A 23,365-nucleotide genomic window follows, 5' to 3' on the forward strand; every position below is an offset into this window, starting at 1 on the left:
CCCTCCCCCCATTAGGCAGAGACAGGGCCAGTGGTAGGGTTTTTGGCACCCCACTGCAAACTAGAATGATTTTCTGAAAGAATTACTGTGCAGGGACAATGTGGAACTTAAAATGTTCCACCAGGTCCTCACCATTAGAGGTGGTGGAACTCAGTTTCGCCTCGTTCCCCCTCACTTTAACAACTGATGGGCACACCACTTCTATTTCTCCCACCATGCGACACAGCCACCAAGGGCCACCCGGCGGCCATAGCACAGAAGCCGCTGCCGCGCACTTGCTAAGTTGAGTTGTACTCGTTGTTGTGAGTGACTCGTGAGTGACTTTTTTTTACTACTTCAGGCAGGAACTCCGCCCGCCGACGCCTTTTTTGCCCGCCCCATTCTCCGCCCAGTGCCTTACGTGGGGAACATTCTTCCGTTATAGGGACGCTACCGGTTGCCTGGGTGTCTGTCCTGTACGCTGGTGGTTCAGTGTTGTGATCTCTGTCGTCTGGTGTCCGGGGATCGGCACCAGCCATGGCTGCCCCCCAGTCCGGCCTCGGCCTGGACGCTGTGGTGACGGTGAGCGGCTCCGTGCAGAAGTATGTCACCAAGAAGAAGAAGGTGCTGAGCTCGGAGGAGACGGAGCTGTACGAGCTGGCGCAGGCGGCGGGCATTGCCATGGATCAGGAGGTGTTCAGGTCAGTGCCAGGCCTGTGTCTGCTGGTGATCGGTCACCAATAGTAGTGACTACTAGTGAGCTGCTGCTGCTGCTGCTGCTGCTGCCATAGAAGCCAGCGTGCAGTACAGTATGTCTGCCGCCACTACCCCCTGTCCTCAGGACGTGTGCCACTGCCACCACTATCACATGGCCAGCTCAGTGGGTTCTGTCCTGCCTATGTGTGCTGCCACTACTCTATGGCCAGCTCTGTGATTGCAGTACCAGTGTGTATGCCACCATCTGACCCTGGCCAGCAATGTGTTTGCAGTACCAGTATGTGGGCCAGCACCACTGTGGGTGCTGCTGTCACAGTATCAGTGCCACCACGACCACATGGCTATGTGGCACATTTGTTTTCTTTCTTTTGCAGCCAGTAAGAACAGTTCACTTTGGTGTCCAGTGCTATAACCTAGGACAGCCCGATAAACATTGTGCTGGCGAAATCCACTTTACCTTTAGAGATCATGTGTGTCAAAAAAAATTGTGGGTATAGGTTGACATGGCTTGGGTCGACACATGAAATAGGTCGACATGGGTGGAAGGTTGATAATGGCTAGGCTGACATGGGGTTTTAACTTTTTTGTGTTTGTGCAGACAGGTGGTATTTTATGCCCTACTATCCACTAGGGCATGGAGGGAGAATAGAATAGTGTGTCAACCTTCCATCCATGTCAACCCATTTAATATGTCAACCTAAGCCATGTCAACTTTCAGTGGTCAACCCAATGCATGTTGACCTAACAGTGATCGATCCAATGGCCCATACCCAAAATTGTGCATCCCTATTGGTCATGCTGGGCTGTTTTATCAGCCTATCCGTCCTTCACTGCTGACGCATTGACTAAAGAGTTTAGGAGAAGCTCAGCGCCTCCATAGGTGATGTCAATGGGCCAGATCGACCCACATTGGTGATGTCGGCAGGGCCAGTCCGCCACACTCCTACTGTACACATGCGCCCTGCCCTGATCCTAGAGGGATCACTACATACCTAATGTGCAGGGTAAAGTACACCAAAAGCTAGCATGAATAAACTCCTTGATACCTAATACCCCTTTCAGATCGCACAAATAACCCGGGTCTGACCTGGTGTTTTGCTGATTTGACCCGGGTGTCTGTGCGATCTGAAAGCACCCTTTTGTAAAACCCGGGTCCAGCAATCCGACCCCATAAAAAAGAAGGGTTTTACTTGTGTCGAGCTGGGTTGCTGGGTAGTCTGAATGGGTAACCCGGGTCGAGCAACCCGGGTCCCGTTCACTGCTATGGAGGAGGTAGCAGCGTCGCTTCCCTGCTACCTCCTCCCCAGCACAATGCGCCAAAGCTTTGTGGGCACATTGCTGCGCAGGCTGGCCATGTGACATTATTTGTAGTATTGCCGGTTACGTGTGACATCACATTGAGAACCAGCAATACAATAAATAACCTTCTGTTATTTAGGCCTTCTAATTTGGGACAACAGCTGTTTATTCCCTGACACGCCCACTTTCAGGCAAGCCACTTACCTTATAAAATTCATGAAAAACCCTTACAAAATACAAATTAAATAACAATAAAAATAACGGCGCACTTTTCCCTGATAAATGGGCAGCATCTGCTGAAAGGGAATCAGTCCGGTATACGGTCCTTAGGTCGACCACTAAAGGTCAATACATGACATAGGTTGACATGGTTGGAGGGTCGATACAAGCATTGGGTCAACAATGGCTAGGTTGACATGGGCTTTTTTTTGTGCCGACAGGCGGTATTTTATGCCCTTGCATCCACTAGGCTTGGAGAGAGACTAGAATAGTGTCCCCGAAGCATGGCGTGCACAGCGGTACACTTTGACGGTGACCATGTTGACCCAATGCATGTCACCCCAATTACCCATCAGCCCATGGATGCCCCCTATTGTCTCCTTTCTTGCCCCTCACTCTCCACTATTAACATACTAAAATACTGAGTAATGAAACCACTCCAGTTCCACAGATCTCTTCCTGCTCTAGCAGGGACCTGACAGCAGAATAAACCCCAGTGGGCTGCCCTGACTTACCACTCATTGGGCCTGATTCAGACCTGATCGCTGGGCTCCGTATTCGATCAGGTCAACATCACCCCAAACAAATGAGATCCCTCCCATGTCCACGGCTCTGAATGTGATTGCAGCAGTGCGAAGAGGGGGAAATTAATTCAACCAGCAAATGAATTTCACCCCACCACCAACATGTGCAGCGCCGCATAAGCTGAGTGGAGACATTGGGACCACTGATTATGTTGGCATCCCTCCCTCCCAATGGCCATGAGCAGCCTGCGTTTTCTCGGGCAATCACTCACCTGCCCCAATTTACACCCCCTAAAAAAGGCAATGGTTGGGATGTAATGGAGCTGATTTTGGTCCAATTTTGTGAACTGTCCAATTGTGCCGCAAAAGCTGCACATTTTGCATAGTCTGATAAAATATATCATCCGAGTTGTGAAAAGTCCGATGTTTTCAGCTCCAGTTAAGAGTCGCTGGTAACTAGTCAGATTCAGATGTTTTGCTCATGATGGAGACTGAATTAGAAAGTCGGACACAAAACGGCTCTAAAAAGTATGACGTAATCAGAACTGTTTTTTTTTTTTTTTGAGGGGGGAGTTGTATTCAGCTAAGTTTAAAATCAGTTACACAATTTAATGCGATCTGAATAAGGGCCATTGGGGCAGATGTATGAGTGGTGGGTTTTGCTGGGGCAGGACAAACCTACCAGGGCAGGTTTGTCCTGCCCCAGCAAAACCCACCACAGACCGTCACCTCCGCTCCCCCCCCCCCCTCCGCTCCCCCCCTCACCTTCACGCTGGCGTCAGTGATCACACAGGCGGCAGGCTCGGGAGGACTCGGGTGCCTGAACTCTGCCGAGTCCCCCCGAGCCGTGCCGACCATCCCCGAGCCTGCCACCTTTTTCAAGCTTTCCCTGAAAACTCACCTCTTCTGGCAAGCAATCATACATTAAGAGGAAAGTCCAGGTATCAGAGCATTGTGTCCCTCCTGGAGAGGGTCATGTTGGGAGGTATGCTCAAATGGACAAAACCATGGCCCTTATTCTGATAGTCGGATGGCTCCGAATGCGGACTGACGGCTGATGGTTGGTGTTTGCGCATGTGCAGAGGCGTATCTGCGCATGTGCGAACGCCTCACACGTATGAACGCGGCGTGAGTTCCGTGCAGAAAATTATCGTACGGAACCATCCGAGCAGGGGGTGGAGAGGGGCGTGAAGGGCTGTTTGGGCTCATTACCATATGCGTACGCCCTGCGTTTCATGGGTGTTCCCATGAAAACGCTGGGCGTACATGTGGTAACATATGGGATGGGGGAGGTTCCCACAGATTTAGGAGGTGTTCACCTGAAACATCCACTCGTGGTCCGTTCGGTCGGCGGCTTACCGCATTCGGACTGTGTGAGTGATCCGTATGATAGGCGGGGCTAAGAACACTCGGTTCCTGTCCGAAATACGCATCCATCCGATTCAACTAGAATAAGGGCCCATGTGCACTGCAGGTGGGGCAGATGTAACTTGTGCAGGGAGAATTATATTTGGGTGGGGTTTTACTTCAAAGTGAGATCTGTAAAAATAAAGCAGCCAGTATTTTCCGTGCACAGAAACAAAATAACTCACCCAAATCGAATTCTTTCTGCACATGTTACATCTGCCCCACCAGCAGTGCACATGGTTTTGTCCATTTGAGAAGGAATTTGCCTTTGCAGGTGAACCAGAATAATGGCCTGTGTGTAACTATGGCAGCCTACCCTGTATTGCACTGGCTTATTGACACATTGGGCCTTATTCTAGTTCACTCTTTCTGACAAAATCCTTCTTAGATGGACAAAACCATGTGCACTGCAGGGGGGCAGATGTAAAATGTGCAGAGAGAATTAGATTTGGGTGAGTTATTTTGTTTCTGTGCAGGGTAAATACTGGCTGCTTTATTTTTACACTGCAATATAGATCTTACTTTGAAGTAAAACCCCACCCAAATCTAATTATCTCTGCACAAGTAACATCTGCCCCCCCTGCAGTGCACATGGTTTTGTCAGAAAGAGTGAACTAGAATAAGGCCCATTGTGTGTAACTATAGTATCCTACTGCCCTAAACATTAACCCTAATACCCTGTCCCTGACCCTTTTACACTTACCTTTGATCCTAACTGAACCCCTAACTAATAATAACCCCAAAACTGAATACCCAAAGCCAAACTGATAAACAACCGTAAAATCCTATCCTCAATACCCTAACCAAATTCCCCAAACCGCTAAACAACCGCAATACGCCAGCCCTTATACCTTAACCTCTAACCAATCCCTAATCATAATACTTTAAAGGGCTCCATGGATGAACCATAGGGTTATGATCTGCTGTCAAATGTTTGTGTTTATACCGTGTCCTGCCTACCGACACTTCATAGGTAGGTTTTTATTGTTGACTACTTACAAGCCCTTCAAAATGACAGAACAATATAACTGTAATATTAGTGCCGGCAGCTGTGTGAAACCCAAATGGAGCAATGCTGGAGTTACTCTGTTGGGTGCCATCTAGTGGCCGCCCAGTGCACAAAACACTTGAATTCCATGCATAGAGGTGGGGTGCAGTATTAGCTGTTTATTATATAGGGCATTCTGGTCTGTAGTATTAAAAATTGTTCTGGATTATTTCTTATTTTCATTTAGAAATGTAAGCCTGTTTTTTTTTTTTTTTTTGCTTTATTGCTTATTTCCTTTTCACATTTTTTTATGTAATCCTTTTTCCTTTTATTAACAGAATTCTTGTTGATTTATTAAAAATGAACGTGGCTCCTTTGGCAGTTTTCCAAATGTTGAAATCGATGTGTGCTGGACACAGACTAATAGATCCCATTTGTGCTGACACAAACTCTACGTCCTTACTGACTACACATTCAGATATGAGAGGTATGGGATACATATTATTTCTCTGTTTTCTTCCTGTCTTCTATGGGGAGTATTCAATCCCTGCCGCTATTTCTGACGGCAGATATAGTAGCGGGCGCCTATTTAATGCTGTCTTGACTGACACATTGAAGAGGCAGATCGACAGAGCGGGCTTTAAAAGCTGTCGGGAACGGTCACAAATTATCGCAATCACGGCCAGATCTCGACAATCCACGGCCGTTTACATGGACACACCCCCTTTTCGCTGATCGGCAGGTGGGACATTGAATCCCGCCTGGCGATGCGCAAAACAAAAACGGGCCAGGGTCACGGCTGTCGGGACATACCGACAGTCATGACCCAGGATTGAATACCCCCCTAAGTGTCTTGAAGGACTGCATTTAGTAGGACGTGGTTAACATCCCAGCGGACAGAATACTGTCAGTCAAAATACCAGTTGCTGGAGTCCTGACTTACAGCCAGCAGACCGGTGCTGGAATACCGACAGCTGGCATCCCGAACTTAAGTATGCCGGGGCGAGTTAGGCCTGGGAGAGTTAGGTTGCTGGGTACTTCCTGGTACTCTTGTCTGGATTCTCTGAATCAGAATGCTCCTGTCAGTCTTTTGGCTAGTGGCATCCCATCCGCTGGGCACCTGTATGTATTCACAACGAGTCTAGCTGAGCCTAACGTAGCTAAGATAGAAATAGATGCGAGCTGCATGATAATGGGTCTGACTGAAAGATGTTCTCTGCTGCAAGTATTTCAAATAAAATATTTAGTGTTGATATAAATGTTCGTCTCAGTATTTATGACAAGGAGTAGTGTAATTTGTGCGAACGCGGTTATTCATCCAGGTCTCTGAACGAACATGTAATTACAGAAATTGGATTTTTATGACTGACATTCTTTCATAAAAGACCATTATTTTTAATAGAATACGGGGCTTAGGTTGACAGGGTCGGAAGGTCAACACAAGCATTAGGTCCACAATGGGAAGGTCGACGGTTAAAAAGTCGACATGAGTTTTTCACTTTTTTTTTTTTTGTGCTGACAGGCGGTATTTCATGCCCTACCATCCACTAAGGTGTGGTGGGAGAATAAAATAGTGTGCCGAGCGCAGCGAGGAACCCTGCCCGAAGCATGGCGAGCGGACGTGGTGCACTTAGGCAGTGTCCATGTCGACTAAGTTGACATTCGGGACACAAAACATGTGGAAAACTTATGCAGGCCTTCCCATTGTCGATGGTAATGCTTGTATTGACCTTCAGTGGTTGACCTAATGCATGGCAACGTTAACTTAATGCAGTCGACCCTATGACCCATACCCATTTTTAACAATACAATACAGGTAATGGCACAAGCAAGTTTTGATTGATATGGTTTTCCAGCTAGAAAAGTACAGTGTACGATGTGTGGCTATTAAATAACAACACTGTAGTTGTGGAAAACAATTGTAAGATGGCGCCCCCTTAATTGATCTTGTGATTAGACCAGTTCAGCCTTAAATGTTTAATTCTCTTACAATCATAAAAATGAAGTACGTAAAGTTCAAATGTTTATTAAAATTCTCTTTTTTCAAGTAAAGGTGGCAATATTCGAGATAACATTGACGCTCTGATATTTCAGACACTTGAAAATAGAAAAACGGAATACCCAACGCGTTTCGTCCCTTTCTTGGACTTCATCAGGGGTTTGCGGATATTAAAGTGTTAATCCTGACAATTATCACAGGAAAAAAGTGTTCAAAATTAGTTGGTTTATTCAGTCCATAAAAATAGATGGAATACCTTAATAGGCCGCTGGAAGCCTTTAATTAGACTGATAATTTGACAATAGCCAATAGGGCCTCTTACTCCTCCCATGGGGCCATACCTTTATTAAAGATGTGTTAAAATAGCTGCTTAGTGGTCTATATGGACCTTTAGAAGTTATTAAGGGCTGGTTTAACCGCCTTACAATGGGTAAAAATGAATGTAAAAACGATATGTTCAATACAGATCCAAAATAATCCTGAGAGCGTTCACTTCTAAGCTCTGCCTAGAGCTCCACTCCTCACACTGTAGTTGTGTTTCTAAAAAAAATAATAATAATAATAACATGCTGTGCCAGTTTAAAAAAAAAAAAGTAGGGAGCATTGACCTTGGACTATCCTAAAATGGTCTCTCGCATACAATATACGGGTTTATTTACTAATATAGGCGTTTTATTGAAGATGGGGCATTGCTGTGAGAAACCAATCAAAATGTACTTCTTGTTTATTTAGCACCTTCTAGAAGATAATAGATAGAATCTGGTTGCCCATAGCAACATCCCACCTTCAATAGAACTCCCATCTTAGTAAATAAACATATAGTTTGCTGGGTGACACAGCGTTCATAGAAGTTGTATTTTTTTTCTTGTGCATTGTACAAATGCTTAACTCAAAATTAGAGAAACATGTTTGACTTTTTTAGTTGGGTTGAACAAATTGCACACAGACTCTTTTGAATGCTAACCGAGGCTTGTACGCCCCACAAGCCTCGGTTAGCATTCAGAAAGAGTCTGTACAACACGTGCAGGTGTGTTTAGGTGGCACAAATTATTTAGTGACAGTTCATCAAGATCTTAACATGAAAAAAGGTTATGCTAAGATCGTTCCAAGGCTTCTTACTTCTGAGCAGACAGAAAATTGAAAGCAAATTTGTACAGACCTTTTGGAACAGATTTAAGTGGATTCACATTTTTGATCAAATAATTATATGTACATGGATATTCCAGTACTATTCTAAGACAAATGCTATTCCATGCCCTGGAGAACCACATCCTCACCATGAATGATGAAATACATATTCAAACCAACTTTAATTGTATTTGATATCAAGAGTGTTAATTTGGCAGACTGGGTACCAGGAGGTGTAATGGATTCATTACTACAAATGTCTAGCAACTCCAGAAGAAATAAGCCAGAGTTGTGGAAAAATCCTCCATCAGGACAACGCACCAGCCCACGTGACTCTCTATGAAGCAGTTTTTGGCTGAGAAATGGATTGCAGTGCTAGAACACCCTCCATACTCGACAGACCTAGCGCCATGCTACTTCTTTCTTTTCCTTAAAATACAGAAGGAGAGTACATAAATGGGGAATAGTTAGAATGTGCATATTATAGTTGATCAGAACATAAATATATATATTTCTTATTTAATAGCCACACCTTGTACATAAGAGCTAAATCAGACTTGGAAACATGCTGCATTCAGTGTTTTCATTGCTGCATTTCTGGTTTCCTGCCATTTGTCACTACAGTGCTTTATGTTTTACTTATCCATGCTGTGCTTAACTGGCACACAGCTATATAATCTAAAGGCCCCCATACACTACCTCGCTTTGGGACGATTTTAATAGTTCCCAACGGATTGGGCCGTGAAATCGGCCCAAATCAAATGCCTCTGATGTCCAATGCGCGGTCCCATGCGTGCAGGTCTGACCTCGGATCCTTCTCCCGGCGGTGGGGAACAGGGGTCGCATGCGATCCATCACATGTTAAAGGACCGCATTCGACCTTCCAGTGCGACTCACTGGGGATCAGCAGGCTATTGTAGAGTTTTATTTTAGGGGTTATATATCTCTCTTTATCCCAATAATGGTTATTGAGATTGAAATATTATATAAAATATATTTATTATATCTTGGATTGATATAATAACATATATATTTGACATCTGCAATTATATTCTAATAGACCTTACAATACAATATGCAGAGTACTTGTCATAATTTGATTCCCCAAATATGAGAGTTCGAGACTTGTAATTTTAGCTCCAATTGGAGGATTTTATTTATAGGCAAAACAAACCATACAGAATACATTAACACAATAATTGATGTATATGCTATTATATATATATTTATATATACGCCTCCTTGCTTATATTACCTAAAACAACATTAAACAATTGACAGACTTAAGACTGCTATAAAACTAACATAAATTGTAGACTTCAGTATTCCATAACTTTATCAACAACTGAACATTTATATCTACCATGATTACTCACTCACTCCAGCCCATCGCTTCTAGGTTCCGTTCCTCTCTCCTGCTCGTGGCTCACATCTCTCCTCCTGACTCACTGAATGGGTTTCTTGCTGACTGTCCGTGTGTCTGTGAGTCTGTGAGTGTGAATGTCTACTCTATCTCTCTCCTTATATCCCAAATACATGAATTGAAGTTCCCTGTTCTCATGACGTTATTGAATTTATGGATGCTAATGGTGACAGGGTCTCCTGCTTGTCTGGACTCTAGTGGTAATCTCCTTTGCGAGATCTCCTGTTCTGGTCTCTCCCTGTGCATCAATCTATTTTACACTCTTGTTGTCAAAATACACAATAGTGTCCTGTCTGTCCTGCAAAGTAACTTGGATGATGTACTAGCAGCTACATTCTCCAGATGGCTGGGGTCTGGCCCATAGTGTATACATTGCTTACTCCTTACAGCACAGACTACCTAAATACAAATATTGCTACATTCTGTAAACATTTAAATGATATACATATTCAATTTATAGCTACATTACTTTATAGTATCAAAATAATATTCAATTTCTATGCAAACAAAATTATATATGGTAACAGTCCCCCGCTTGTGACCATGAGAAATTATTTTGATTGGTCACACAGTAAATTACCATAATTGCTTCATATATATTTTCTAAACATTCTTTTTCAAACTATCCTAAACATAAATTAACCATTGGTATGAAATATCCTTCATTTAATTAACCTATTTTACCCTATAATAACTAAATTTGACCATGACAGAAGGTTTTTTATATTCAGTATTCATGAGGAAAATATTTTCATTGCTACAGACAGTTATATGCCACGCCACAGCTTGCCTTGTCTATCTTGTTTGGTCGATGAGTGAGGACACTTTCCTTGTACTGTTGCTCACAGTGATTTCCTGGCTGAGGGCTGTCACTTGTGTGGGTTGCAGTTCTTGGAGACACTTTACATTTGCAGTATGGTGGACGTAGAAGTAGAATTCTTCATAGAGGCTGTTGACTTGCTTGAAATGTTGCTTTACATGTATAGAGGCTGTTGACTTGCTTGAAATGTTGCTTTACTTGTGTAAAGGGAATGTGTGGCCCTTGGAGTGCTGTGGTCTTGATAACTTTCTTCACCACAGTTTTGAAAAACAAAGGGCCTTTGATAACCCTCATTGATGCAGTCCTTAGCGAGTTTATGTCCTTTACGATTATCGCTGTGATCGTGACAAGTGTCCTTGTGCGTCCTATAAGATTATCGCGCTGCAATCATGATAAGTGTCCTTGTGCGACCTTTAAGATTATCGCGCTGCAATCATGATAAGTGTCCATGTCTCTCTTTAACCCCAACCTCGTTGTGTTGAACAAAACAGTTTGTGATGTTGGATACAGCAGTTGAAACTTTAACCAAGTATTTTTGCTTTACTTGTTGGTAAGAACATTTATCTTCAGGCATTGGCAGGTAAATGTCTGGGGTAGATTCTAAAGGATCCACTCCATTTATACTAAATTTCCTCACTGAATAATAATTTACCATTCAGTCTCTGATCTCTTACCTACCTTCCTATATGCTATCTTATCTTAAACTAAAATAACCATACACCAGCTAAATCCTATAACTAACAATGATATTTTGATTTGACGTATCTATGACAACATCCTATCAATACAATAAATGACTATGATTTTGCTTCAAAGTAATACCAAATATCTGTTAAGAATGGGTTTGGCTATATCGAATTCCATCCAGTATGTGTGATATGCAGCCATGTGCATATAAAATAACTACAATATCCCATCTATGCTATTGTTCATTCTCTTAGACTTGGTTATGTCTGTATTAAGAGATTGGTCCATCTCAACAACTAACAAAACGTTTCTCTTTTACAATTTGATGTAAGGCATACCATTCTTTGTCTGATATTTAAATTAGTTTGAAGCTTTTTAAGAAGGAAGCGTATATATATAATCAGCATATACTCATAAGAAAAATAAGAAGAAAAAGAAAACAAATATTTACAAGGTATATACAATTACATAAGAATGAAGATCATATGTGTGAATTGATCGGCAATTAAAAATGTATGTACAAAAGGATTCTGCATGCTTGGTGGTTAGAATAAAGCACACTGTAAATGGAATGTCCATGTGTCACAGTGTCCTGACAAACAAACAATGATTGCTGTAGTGAGGGGGTTAATGAACTTCTCCTGAAGAAGAGAAAAGGGGATTTTGTCCATGTGTCCAGAAAACAAATAGTAGTTGCTGTATTTAAACCTTTTCCTTTTCTGAAGGACTGAAGAAAGAAAAATAAAATAATTAAAAAAAAAAGTCCTTTGATTTTGTCCATGTGACAGTTTTTTTAGAGCTACTGTGGATTATCCTTGGATGACAAACACAAGCTGTGCAAGGTACTGGCTCTTTGCATAATTGCAGCAATAAAAGGTTTAGTAGAGGTTGTTGTTGCAACTTGGGGCTTTCTTTAAAACTTTGCGTCCATTAGTATTGAAGCTGCTGTGTAGAACTTGTAACCTAAAATTGAAACAAAAAGAAATACAATTACTATTATTGTTATTTACAAACTGGTGTGACAATGCTGCTATATCTTTTGTGCTATCTACTGGTCCAACATTGCTGGCCATGTTTTCTGGTTTGTACCATTTCTCTCCTCTATGTAATCTTTGCTGCAGGTATGATGCAGGTTACATTTAATCTGGATCTTGTATCCATTTAAACATGTGGCAGTTCCTTACACCACCCAATAACTAGATTTAATCTATAAAGTAAATGAACAATACTCCCTGTTGTCATTGCCAGGATGCATCTTTTCTCGATTTGCTTTTGGTGGTCCTGCGAGTTTCTTCAGTCTGGAAACTTGGAGCTTCTGAAAAATATACTTGTGTGGCGAAAAACTGGTTAAATATGCTTGGTATGACTCGGGGGCTTCATGTTTGACCAAACCTAAAATAAAATGGTTAGGACTCCAGGACATATAAACATTCTCATCCTGGTGATGCTTTTTAGCATTCCTGTACTTCTGTGTGGTGTTCACAGATTGACACACTGCATGTGGTCTCTCTAAGAGACTGTGGACATTTGCTCCATCACTAGATGTCTCTAACTGCTGTGTGGGGGTTACAGAGATGGTGGAACCTTTTGTGTGATCATGCATGCTCAAATTCATGCCATTGCTCAGCTCAGACATATTTGTGGCTGAATACATTTGCTCATTTAATTCTGTGACAACTTTACCTACAATTGGAGTGTGTGTGTACAAGGTTATTGCCAGTTCCCTTTTCCCTGAGGGCAACACAATTCCTTTTGTCACAATAGGGACTATGAGTGTGGATTTTGCAGAATCACTCTCCTTATTGTACTGATCTCCCCCCTTAATCAAAACAGTGCAGGGGACATCTCTCATTGCTCCTGCCTTATTTGTAGTAATATTACGTTCTCTCTCTATTACAGAGCCCTGATTAGCATCTGTGACCATTTCAGACTTTGTAGTCTGTTTGTGAATGAGCCCCTCTGTGGTCTCATCCCTGCTCCTAACACCTTTGCTGGGTGCTTCTGTGATCCCTTCATGAGAGATCTGGGCAGTTTGTTCACAATCTACCAGAAAATTTACTTTTGTCTCAGAATTCTTCTGAGTACACTTCTTAACCTTTAGGGATTTTAAGAAGCAATGCACCTTTGCATTCATTTTGAGGCATGAGCTCTTAAGACGTGAACCTGATTTCTCTTTACATTCCTGCTTAACTTCTAAAGTCGCTGCTCTGTGCAGTTTCCTAAATGCTACAGCAACTCTTTTCATTTTCAACATTGCACTTATTTTACAATGCTGTATTTATACTTTTGTACACAAGATATCCTCCCAATGAGAGTGTCCGGATTCTCAAAGTTAACTCTAATATCTGGTACTAATTATCATTTATTTGGAAATGCTCATTTCCATTCTATTTTATTCTAGACCTTACAATTATCATGTGCCTATTTAGTAACATACCCCACTGTGATCTTGCAATGTGTCAGCAGGCTAACATGCCCTTGTGCTGAGCCTAGTAAATGTAGTATTAGTTAAAAATGTTTCTGAATAATGCCATATTATCAATATCTAAGCGTGCACTCCCAGATAATGGTAACAATGGAATATCAGTTCTGTTTCACCAATACGTTATTCTAGGTCTACAAACAATGCAAGATAAAAATACACAATAGTATTACGTTTTCCTAGATACATCCTCACTGTGATTCTGTAGGTTAGGTAGCCAGCTTCACGCATCTGCTACTCCTTATAAATATTATAATCATACAATCAGATACCAAAATTCACAAGTCCTGCTGCGGTCGCCATTGTAGAGTTTTATTTTAGGGGTCATATATCTCTCTTTATCCCAATAATGGTTATTGAGATTGAAATATTATATAAAATATATTTATTATATCTTGGATTGATATAATAACATATATATTTGACATCTGCAATTATATTCTAATAGACCTTACAATACAATATGCAGAGTACTTGTCATAATTTGATTCCCCAAATATGAGAGTTCGAGACTTGTAATTTTAGCTCCAATTGGAGGATTTTATTTATAGGCAAAACAAACCATACAGAATACATTAACACAATAATTGATGTATATGCTATTATATATATATTTATATATACGCCTCCTTGCTTATATTACCTAAAACAACATTAAACAATTGACAGACTTAAGACTGCTATAAAACTAACATAAATTGTAGACTTCAGTATTCCATAACTTTATCAACAACTGAACATTTATATCTACCATGATTACTCACTCACTCCAGCCCATCGCTTCTAGGTTCCGTTCCTCTCTCCTGCTCGTGGCTCACATCTCTCCTCCTGACTCACTGAATGGGTTTCTTGCTGACTGTCCGTGTGTCTGTGAGTCTGTGAGTGTGAATGTCTACTCTATCTCTCTCCTTATATCCCAAATACATGAATTGAAGTTCCCTGTTCTCATGACGTTATTGAATTTATGGATGCTAATGGTGACAGGGTCTCCTGCTTGTCTGGACTCTAGTGGTAATCTCCTTTGCGAGATCTCCTGTTCTGGTCTCTCCCTGTGCATCAATCTATTTTACACTCTTGTTGTCAAAATACACAATAGTGTCCTGTCTGTCCTGCAAAGTAACTTGGATGATGTACTAGCAGCTACATTCTCCAGATGGCTGGGGTCTGGCCCATAGTGTATACATTGCTTACTCCTTACAGCACAGACTACCTAAATACAAATATTGCTACATTCTGTAAACATTTAAATGATATACATATTCAATTTATAGCTACATTACTTTATAGTATCAAAATAATATTCAATTTCTATGCAAACAAAATTATATATGGTAACAGCTATGCACTGCCGATGGCGATATATCACAGTAGTGTATGGACTATGGACTTGAAAAGCGATCTTACCATAATGTTGCACGTGATTGATGTAGAAAACATATATTAAAGATAATTTCTACTCTGTGCCAGCCCTTCCACTGCCTTTGATGGCCGATATTACTTTGGGTAAAATGTCTGTTATTGCTCGCTATGTTCTTATTGCTTATTGATGTTGTCTCTTTTTTAAATTAGAACTCCCATGTATCTCAGGCAAGACCAGTAAAATCCCTACACCACTCTCCTTTTCCTCTTCTGCCTTTCGTGCACCAAGAATTAAAGGCTCTAAGATTGTGGTCTTCAGTCCTGTGGATGTTTGTTCATCTCTTTCTCAAGTTCCCCCTGGTTCCTTCCATCTTTCTTGCTGCCTTTTCTCACCATTCAAAGGTTGCATTTATTAGTGTACATTACTTAGGTAAAAAGGGGGGATTAACACTTTGTGCTAATGGTGTAATTAATGCTGCTCTGGTAAATAGTGGTGAACAATATGAAAACTGGACACACCTACGAAAATTAGCATATAATAATTATTTATTTAGTACAAAATACAAGAAAAGATAAAAAGGACAATAAAAATAAGCGAATTAGGCTTATAATTATAATAAAACATGTAGAAAATAGCTTTTTGTATTGCACAAATAATTGGAAGCTATATATAGCAGTAACAAAGCTTCATTAACTGTTCATCACGCATGCACAATGTTACTCCGTATAATTGATGAATTTGATAGCACAATTGCTCAAGCCAAGTTAAAAAAGTTAATTGCAGACAAGCTAAAAGTGATAAACCCCTTTTAATTGGTTAGCATGTATGGAAACACGCACAAGGCAGTCCAACGGGGTAACACTATAGCTTAGAATAACTGAGTGTGGAGTAATTATCTCACCCTTCCGTAGTTGCGGGGAAGGAGGCGGGGAGCCTGATGTCTCTGCGGCTCTACCCGCTAGGATGAATGAATAGCCGGTTCTGATGGTAATGCCGGAAAGCGGGGAAATGACTCTCAGTCCGCTTGGTTTGCAGTAGGAGGGGGGCAGGAGTACGGTACCATAAGATGTAGTATTGGCGTCCGTGCCTGTCGAATCAGGTTGGAGAAAGGAGCCGGTGGTAGCGTCTCACTTAGTCAGGGACATGTCGGTCCGAACAAGCTGGGTTAGAGCTAGGCTGGAGTAACGGAGGGTGCTTAGCGTGATGACGTCACGTGGAAGTGATGGGTGTCAACGCGTTTCGTCTCTATGGTAACAAGAGACTTTCTCAATATCCGTCTTGAGAAAGTCTCTTGTTACCATAGAGACGAAACGCGTTGACACCCATCACTTCCACGTGACGTCATCACGCTAAGCACCCTCCGTTACTCCAGCCTAGCTCTAACCCAGCTTGTTCGGACCGACATGTCCCTGACTAAGTGAGACGCTACCACCGGCTCCTTTCTCCAACCTGATTCGACAGGCACGGACGCCAATACTACATCTTATGGTACCGTACTCCTGCCCCCCTCCTACTGCAAACCAAGCGGACTGAGAGTCATTTCCCCGCTTTCCGGCATTACCATCAGAACCGGCTATTCATTCATCCTAGCGGGTAGAGCCGCAGAGACATCAGGCTCCCCGCCTCCTTCCCCGCAACTACGGAAGGGTGAGATAATTACTCCACACTCAGTTATTCTAAGCTATAGTGTTACCCCGTTGGACTGCCTTGTGCGTGTTTCCATACATGCTAACCAATTAAAAGGGGTTTATCACTTTTAGCTTGTCTGCAATTAACTTTTTCAACTTGGCTTGAGCAATTGTGCTATCAAATTCATCAATTATACGGAGTAACATTGTGCATGCGTGATGAACAGTTAATGAAGCTTTGTTACTGCTATATATAGCTTCCAATTATTTGTGCAATACAAAAAGCTATTTTCTGCATGTTTTATTATAATTATAAGCCTAATTCGCTTATTTTTATTGTCCTTTTTATCTTTTCTTATATTTTGTACTAAATAAATAATTATTATATGCTAATTTTCGTAGGTGTGTCCAGTTTTCATATTGTTCACCACTATTTACCAGAGCAGCATTAATTACACCATTAGCGCAAAGTGTTAATCCCCCCTTTTTACATTTTCTTCTTTTGAGTTGAGTCAAACTCATTTAACACCTGCAGCAATTGGTGCTTATATATATACAATTTTTTACTACATTATAAATATTATAAATGAATACTTTAGCGCCGGAATTCGCAGGTCTGTGCTTGGCAATTAGCCAATCACTCCTGTCAATACCCTCTTCTACATTACTTAGGTGGCATTGGGGGACAATTTATAAAACCTGATGCACAGGAATAATATTCAGCAAAAAATAAACAAAACATTTTTATCTTTAATTTAAAATGGATTTCTACATGTAGCAGCATTTTTCTCTCCTTTTTTATTTTTGTGCATCAATGTTTGTGTAAATGTCTCCTATAGTCTATCTCGCTAGGAATTATCAATATGATTTAAGTGCAGTGGAATTATGTGTGATAAAGTAAATACTTACTGTATCTCAAAAATGTTGCGCCCCTTCCCCCCCCCCCCCCTTTTATTTATTTTTTTTAAAATAAAGTGAACCTGTCATTTATTCCTTTTTAAAGTACCAATCTGTGAAGGGGGAAAGGAAATAGGCAGCACCTCTAATAAATACCTCCTGTTAGTGAGGGATAGGGAATGAATACAATATAAAATTACCAGAGGGTACAATGGGGAAAGTGAGATACCACTCAACTGCTTCAGTATTTGTGTAGTTATGTACCTTACAATAAATTTATCAGTACTAACAAAGTACAATAAAATGCTCTAATAACAGTATTACACAATTAAAAAAATGGAGATCGCTTTCCCTGTATGCCCCAATGTTAATATTTTCTTATAGATAAGAAGCAGGTTCCGTACAGGGCCGGCGCCACCACTAGGCAGCTTTAGGCATTTGCCTGGGGCGCCGGCCATTGGAGGGTGGCCACTTGGAGCAGCTCTCTCTCTCTCCCCAGCCCCCCGTGAAGCGACACTGCAGCCATCATCGCGTCTTAAATCCCCCCCCCCATGGAGCGAGTCGCTGCTCCTCTCCGGTAACTAATATAACAGCACAAATGAAGCGGCACTCGGAGGCAGGTAGGTGAAAGGTGAGGTATCCAAGATGCCCTAGATAAACATTTCGGAGGTACAGTGACCCCGTCTTCAGGATAATACTAGCACACACTAAAATACCTTTTTACCTTGTACAAATCTCCAATTTTACCAGCACCAAAGCAGCCCCAGACCATCACATTACCACGACCATACTTGACAGATGGTGTCAGGCAATCTTCTACCATATTTTCACTTGTTCTGCATCTCACAAATGTCCTTCTAAGTGATCCAAACACCTTGTCTTTTTGCTCATATTGATCTTTTCCTTTTATTGGCCAGTCTCTGATATGGCTTTTTCTTTATTTACAATTTCTTGTATAGAGCAACATGTTCCGTTGTGCTTTACAATTGGAATCAACAGTTCTTGCCACTCTGCCTAGAAGGCCATACAACACGATGCATTTAGGCAGTTTTCCACTCTTGGGGGTCTATTCATGCAGCATTGAAAATAGTATAACAGTGTGTCCAGTGAAGAAGTTGCCCATGGCATCCAAGCCACATTGAAGTAACATTTATCAAGTAGACAATGTCTCCACTGGCACAGTTCTCCAATCTTTTTACTGTTTCATGAACAGAACCCTTAATGACTGGGGATGTTGCTTTACCATAGACCTTATATATTATGGTAAAAAAAAAAAAAATGTTCTTATGCTGCAGTGCGGATCAAGCTGGTCTTGCCTAGTGTGTTTGAGCACTTCTGCTAAAGATATCCAATAATAATTATGTTTTTTTTTTCTTGTAAAATAAACTTATTGGCTAAATCACTTACATTGTTCAAACCAATGTGTTTATTAATACTTCCTGGTAATAGATGTAACATTATTAAAACATTGGTGTCACATCTCAGAAGGCCACTGCTTCATTCCCGTATTTCTGCATATAACCATCAGCATTTGTATATTAAACACCCATGAAAACCCATACATTGAAAGTATCTCCAGCAGCTAAATATTGATGCCGTTTATATTAGGATTAAGAAAAAAAACTTGTATGAGGAAAATCACTACAAATATATTTTCATGTAAATTAACAAATAGCCCTATCTAATATGAAAATGTATGTACACACCAGTAAGTGCTTGCTGTAGTACAGTACATTGAATGTGAATCCAGATTGCTTGTATACATCTCCCACCTGCATGCTTTCCTCAGTGGTAGTACCTGAGCTTGGTTGAGGGCACAGCTAGACAGAAGTGGCTAACGCTTGCTTTATGTGTCTTCATTAAATTATCAATGTTCCCTGAGGCTGGCTTACTAGTTACTGCATGTAAGAGATCTCTTTGATGAAGTTGTATTGCTAATGTTCCTTTATTATCAGTTTAATGTTATTCTGCCTTCCACCAGAAGTGAAAGCTGGAATCAGAGGTTCCAAAACTTCATTACAGTCGAGGTTTTTAGGATAGCCATGATTAAGCAGAGGTGACTTCATTAGTAGGTCAGTCAATTCGATATAGCCATCTGGGCTTAAGCATTGCAGTCAAGGTTTTAAGGATAACCTCTGAGCTGGATCATAAACTTAGTACAAATAAAGATGTTTGTGGAATTTATTTAATATACAGGTAGCCAAATAATGAATTTCTCTAACATGCAATTGTAGGACACTGAGAAATCATTCTGTATTGTTCACCTGTGAAGATTTGATTTATTTTCCTTTTTTTTTTTTTTTTTTTTTGAACATTTAGGGGGTGTATTCTATATGTGCTAATATTGCTGACAGAAGTTTTTGAATTGAGATGAATGCACTCTCTAATCGACCTTTTCTTGTTTAAGGAACATTACCAATGCTTAGTTTCTCTTGATACTTCTATGTAATTGTTAATGCGTCATATTCTCTGTCCACAGGGAGAAACAAACTGAATCCTTCAACAAGCTCCAGTCAAGGTGCAGTTGAGCGAAGTACCCGCGAAGGTTCCAGTCAGAGAGTTCCGCGCCAGCCAAGTGCTAGTCGCATGCAGAAGAGCAGCAGCTCGGGGAAGAGCAGTGGAGGAAGCAGCACATAGCACATGTTTGTGAACTGCAACACAGCAATAGGTCACAGCAGCACAGGCCTGTGTCCTGTATCTCCTGGTTATACAAGCCAGCTAGGATTATTTGTAGATATCTAGAGTCAGCCCTTCCTTAAGGTGATTTGTGAGCCTAGAACATGCTTTCTGGTTAAATATTGTGACTCACTCAACTTTTCAAGCATGTTCTACTTTAATGCATTGTCATTTGAGTGGTTAAACAACCCTTTTTTAGTAGGTCAAGCGCCTGTGAAGGTCTTGAGATGGTGTTTTCGATCTATAGAATTGCTGTGTTGATTCAGGGGAAGGAACCATGCCCTGCAAGCTGCAGTCAATTTATTAAAACTAAAAAATTGCCAATCAGATTAATTTCCTGTATCAATCACCTCTTACATAGGACCTAGAAAAACTTATCAATGTCCAAGAAAAGTTTTTTTTTTGTTATGTTTCAGATTACAATGTTTCAATAATGCTGATCGTACCATTTTAGCACTAAATTTTAGTTCGCTGTTGGCTCAAAGTCACTCGCATAACGTAGTCCTGCTGAAGATGGCTTAATTTTTAGATGAGTATGTAATTGCTGGTTGAAGCAGCCATGCATTCAGGCCCATGGTCTATATACAATGTGACACTGTTAAGGTGCCCATACACTATGCGACTTCTCCGTAGGGAAAAGTTGCATATGATCCCCCTTGAACCGCCTGGCAGCTTCCCGGGTGGTAGCAAGGCCTGCGGGTTCTGATAAATCTATAGTGCAGGCCTTGCGATCTCTGGCTCCGATCTATGGCATCTGAGGTGAAATAAATGCGATTTGACACTTTTCATCCGATTTTTTTTTTATTGGACCGATCCGTCTGAATCAGATGAAAAGTTCCCAAAGTATGGCCACCTTTTAGGGTTTGGTTGACAAGTGATACAGGCCTCTCTAGAAGAACGCCTGACAAGTACAAATGTCTTGCTGACTAGGGATGACGGGCTATATACCACCTGAAGACTGCTAACTTTTTACTTTAAAGCTGTAGACCTATCTGCTAATCCTGTTTAAGTGATACAAATGACTGTATTATGCAGAAGTAACTGGGTCCATCTGCTATGAAACTAAATGGCGTAGTTATAGGCCCATGACTTATCTAATATAATGACTAATTATAAACTGGGTCCCTTGTAGGTTCTATGCCAGTGGTGTTTCTCTGAATGATATAGTACCGTATATGCCTAATGATTCTGTTGTCTGGTATTGAGAGTTGCTTTTCGACAAAGCTTTATGGTGAAAACACATCACAAACATTGTGCAATGATAAAGCCTTACTGTATAGCTTGTAAAAACTGGAATAGATGTATATAAATTCTACAAAGCCAAGCTTATTTATGGATGGTGCATTTGCATAATTGCTGGGTACTGTCGCCAAGTCTGTATGTCAGGTTTGCTTGTTAAATATCATTGTCAGTTTTTCGTCTTTGCTTAAAAGGTGGAGATACTTAAACATCAACTAAGCAATATAAACTGATAATTGGCTTAAATAAAATTGCTGCTAATAAACGTAAACTTTTTTTGAATTTTATCAGAATGGAGGACACATTTTATCTCGGGAAGATTTTCTCTCTTCGCCATATGTATAGAACCTCATATCATTATCCTATGTATGTACACTGCAGACCATTTCTCTTAGGAACATTGCTAATACCAGATAATAGTAGCCCAGCAAATGTAAATACAATGTCAGGCATACAGTGCTCCCTGCTTACAAATCACATGGGAGACAAAAGCACTGACTCCATTATGCTGTAATCATCAGGATGCCACCCTTGCTGTAATTTCAGATTGGAACTGTTCTTTAATCTGCCATTATAGTGTATATGTAAACAGTAGTAATAGTGGTAGTTCTATGTAATAAAAATATATAGATAGTACTGGGTTTGGGGGCACTCTTTTGCAGAAAAATAGTAATAAAACTTACAATGTATCAGTATATCTGTGTGTATATAGATGGATGGATGGAGAGATAGAAAACCCAAAACAAGAAGGTATGTAAGTGTATTTTACCAGTGTGTCCAAGTGTTGGGATATCTGTAGGCAAAACAAGAGCTCAAGTGATTAGTGTGGCAACACATAGGTTACCATGAACAATGCACCATACAAAATAGCATAAGCAAAGACCAAATAAGATGTCACTTCTCTGTACATCACGATCATGGGACCTGAAGTACTGGACAGTGACCTTGTACTATTACTTTATACTGTGGTGCATTATTCATTTAATTGGACACTTGTGCATTTGTTTTCTAGTATAGTTTGCCTCCATTTTGTTTTTGGGTTCTAATTTTATAATATATAAAAGTATATAGCGTGAGAGGTTTCGCTTCAAGCATTTATTCACAAGATTGCCATGCCAAACATGATCCTATTTGTATCCTTTATTTTGCAGTTCTATGTGATCAGTGTCCCACCAATAGATTAGTAGGCACCTGTAGGCATATTTGTTACAATGTAATATTCAAATTTACCCATTCCAGACATTCTTAGTTCTGTCTAAGTATCTAGACTCTCCCTTAATATAAAGCAGCTTGTGTTCTGCATTAGCTGTTACATAACATACATTCCTTGTGCGAGCAAGGAAAGAATAAACTGTGTTTTCTATCCATCCTACTACCATGTTGTTTTATCTCTATCCATCCTACTACCATGTTGTTTTATCTCACAAACTATCTCATTGTAGGAACTATACATGTTTGGTTACTGTGTCACCCATGTACTGCTGGATTATGCTTGTTTTGGTTTTATCAGCAGCACATGCCTGGTCAGTGCCTCACAGATTTGTTAATATTTTTTTATTATGGCAGTGAGCTAACCATAATGATTGCCAACTGAGTAGATCATTATCATCAGGGGAACCTTAATGCAAGCATTTTCTTGAAGCTTTGGGGTAGATGTATGACGCAGTGATAAGGGAGAAGTGAGCCAGAGAAGTGGCCTCTGGCAACCAATCCACATCGAGTAGCATCTAGAATTTGCATAATATAAAATTATACAAAGCAGCTGATTGGTTGCCATGGGCCACTTCTCCTCTGGCTCACTTCTCCCTGATCACTGCTTCATACATCTACGCCTTTATTTCTAAAACATAGCTGAGTGCACATTAATCACTTGGCATGAAAATAGCCATATTT

General features: G+C 40.9%; 1 protein-coding gene across 1 annotated transcript; it reads left to right on the plus strand.

Moving 5' to 3' along the window:
* The first annotated feature begins 393 nt into the window (after window positions 1-393).
* Window positions 394-21,257, plus strand: MZT2B (mitotic spindle organizing protein 2B). The gene is made up of 3 exons (XM_083176086.1): window positions 394-680; window positions 5,472-5,620; window positions 20,037-21,257. The coding sequence occupies exons 1-3, from the start codon at window positions 517-519 to the stop codon at window positions 20,192-20,194; spliced, it is 471 nt and encodes a 156-aa protein (XP_083032212.1). The 5' UTR covers window positions 394-516; the 3' UTR covers window positions 20,195-21,257.
* Window positions 21,258-23,365: the final 2,108 nt, after the last annotated feature.

This window comes from Crinia signifera, chromosome 3, assembly GCF_055691185.1.
Source record: "Crinia signifera chromosome 3, ASM5569118v1, whole genome shotgun sequence".
NCBI classification, from domain to species: domain Eukaryota; kingdom Metazoa; phylum Chordata; class Amphibia; order Anura; family Myobatrachidae; genus Crinia; species Crinia signifera.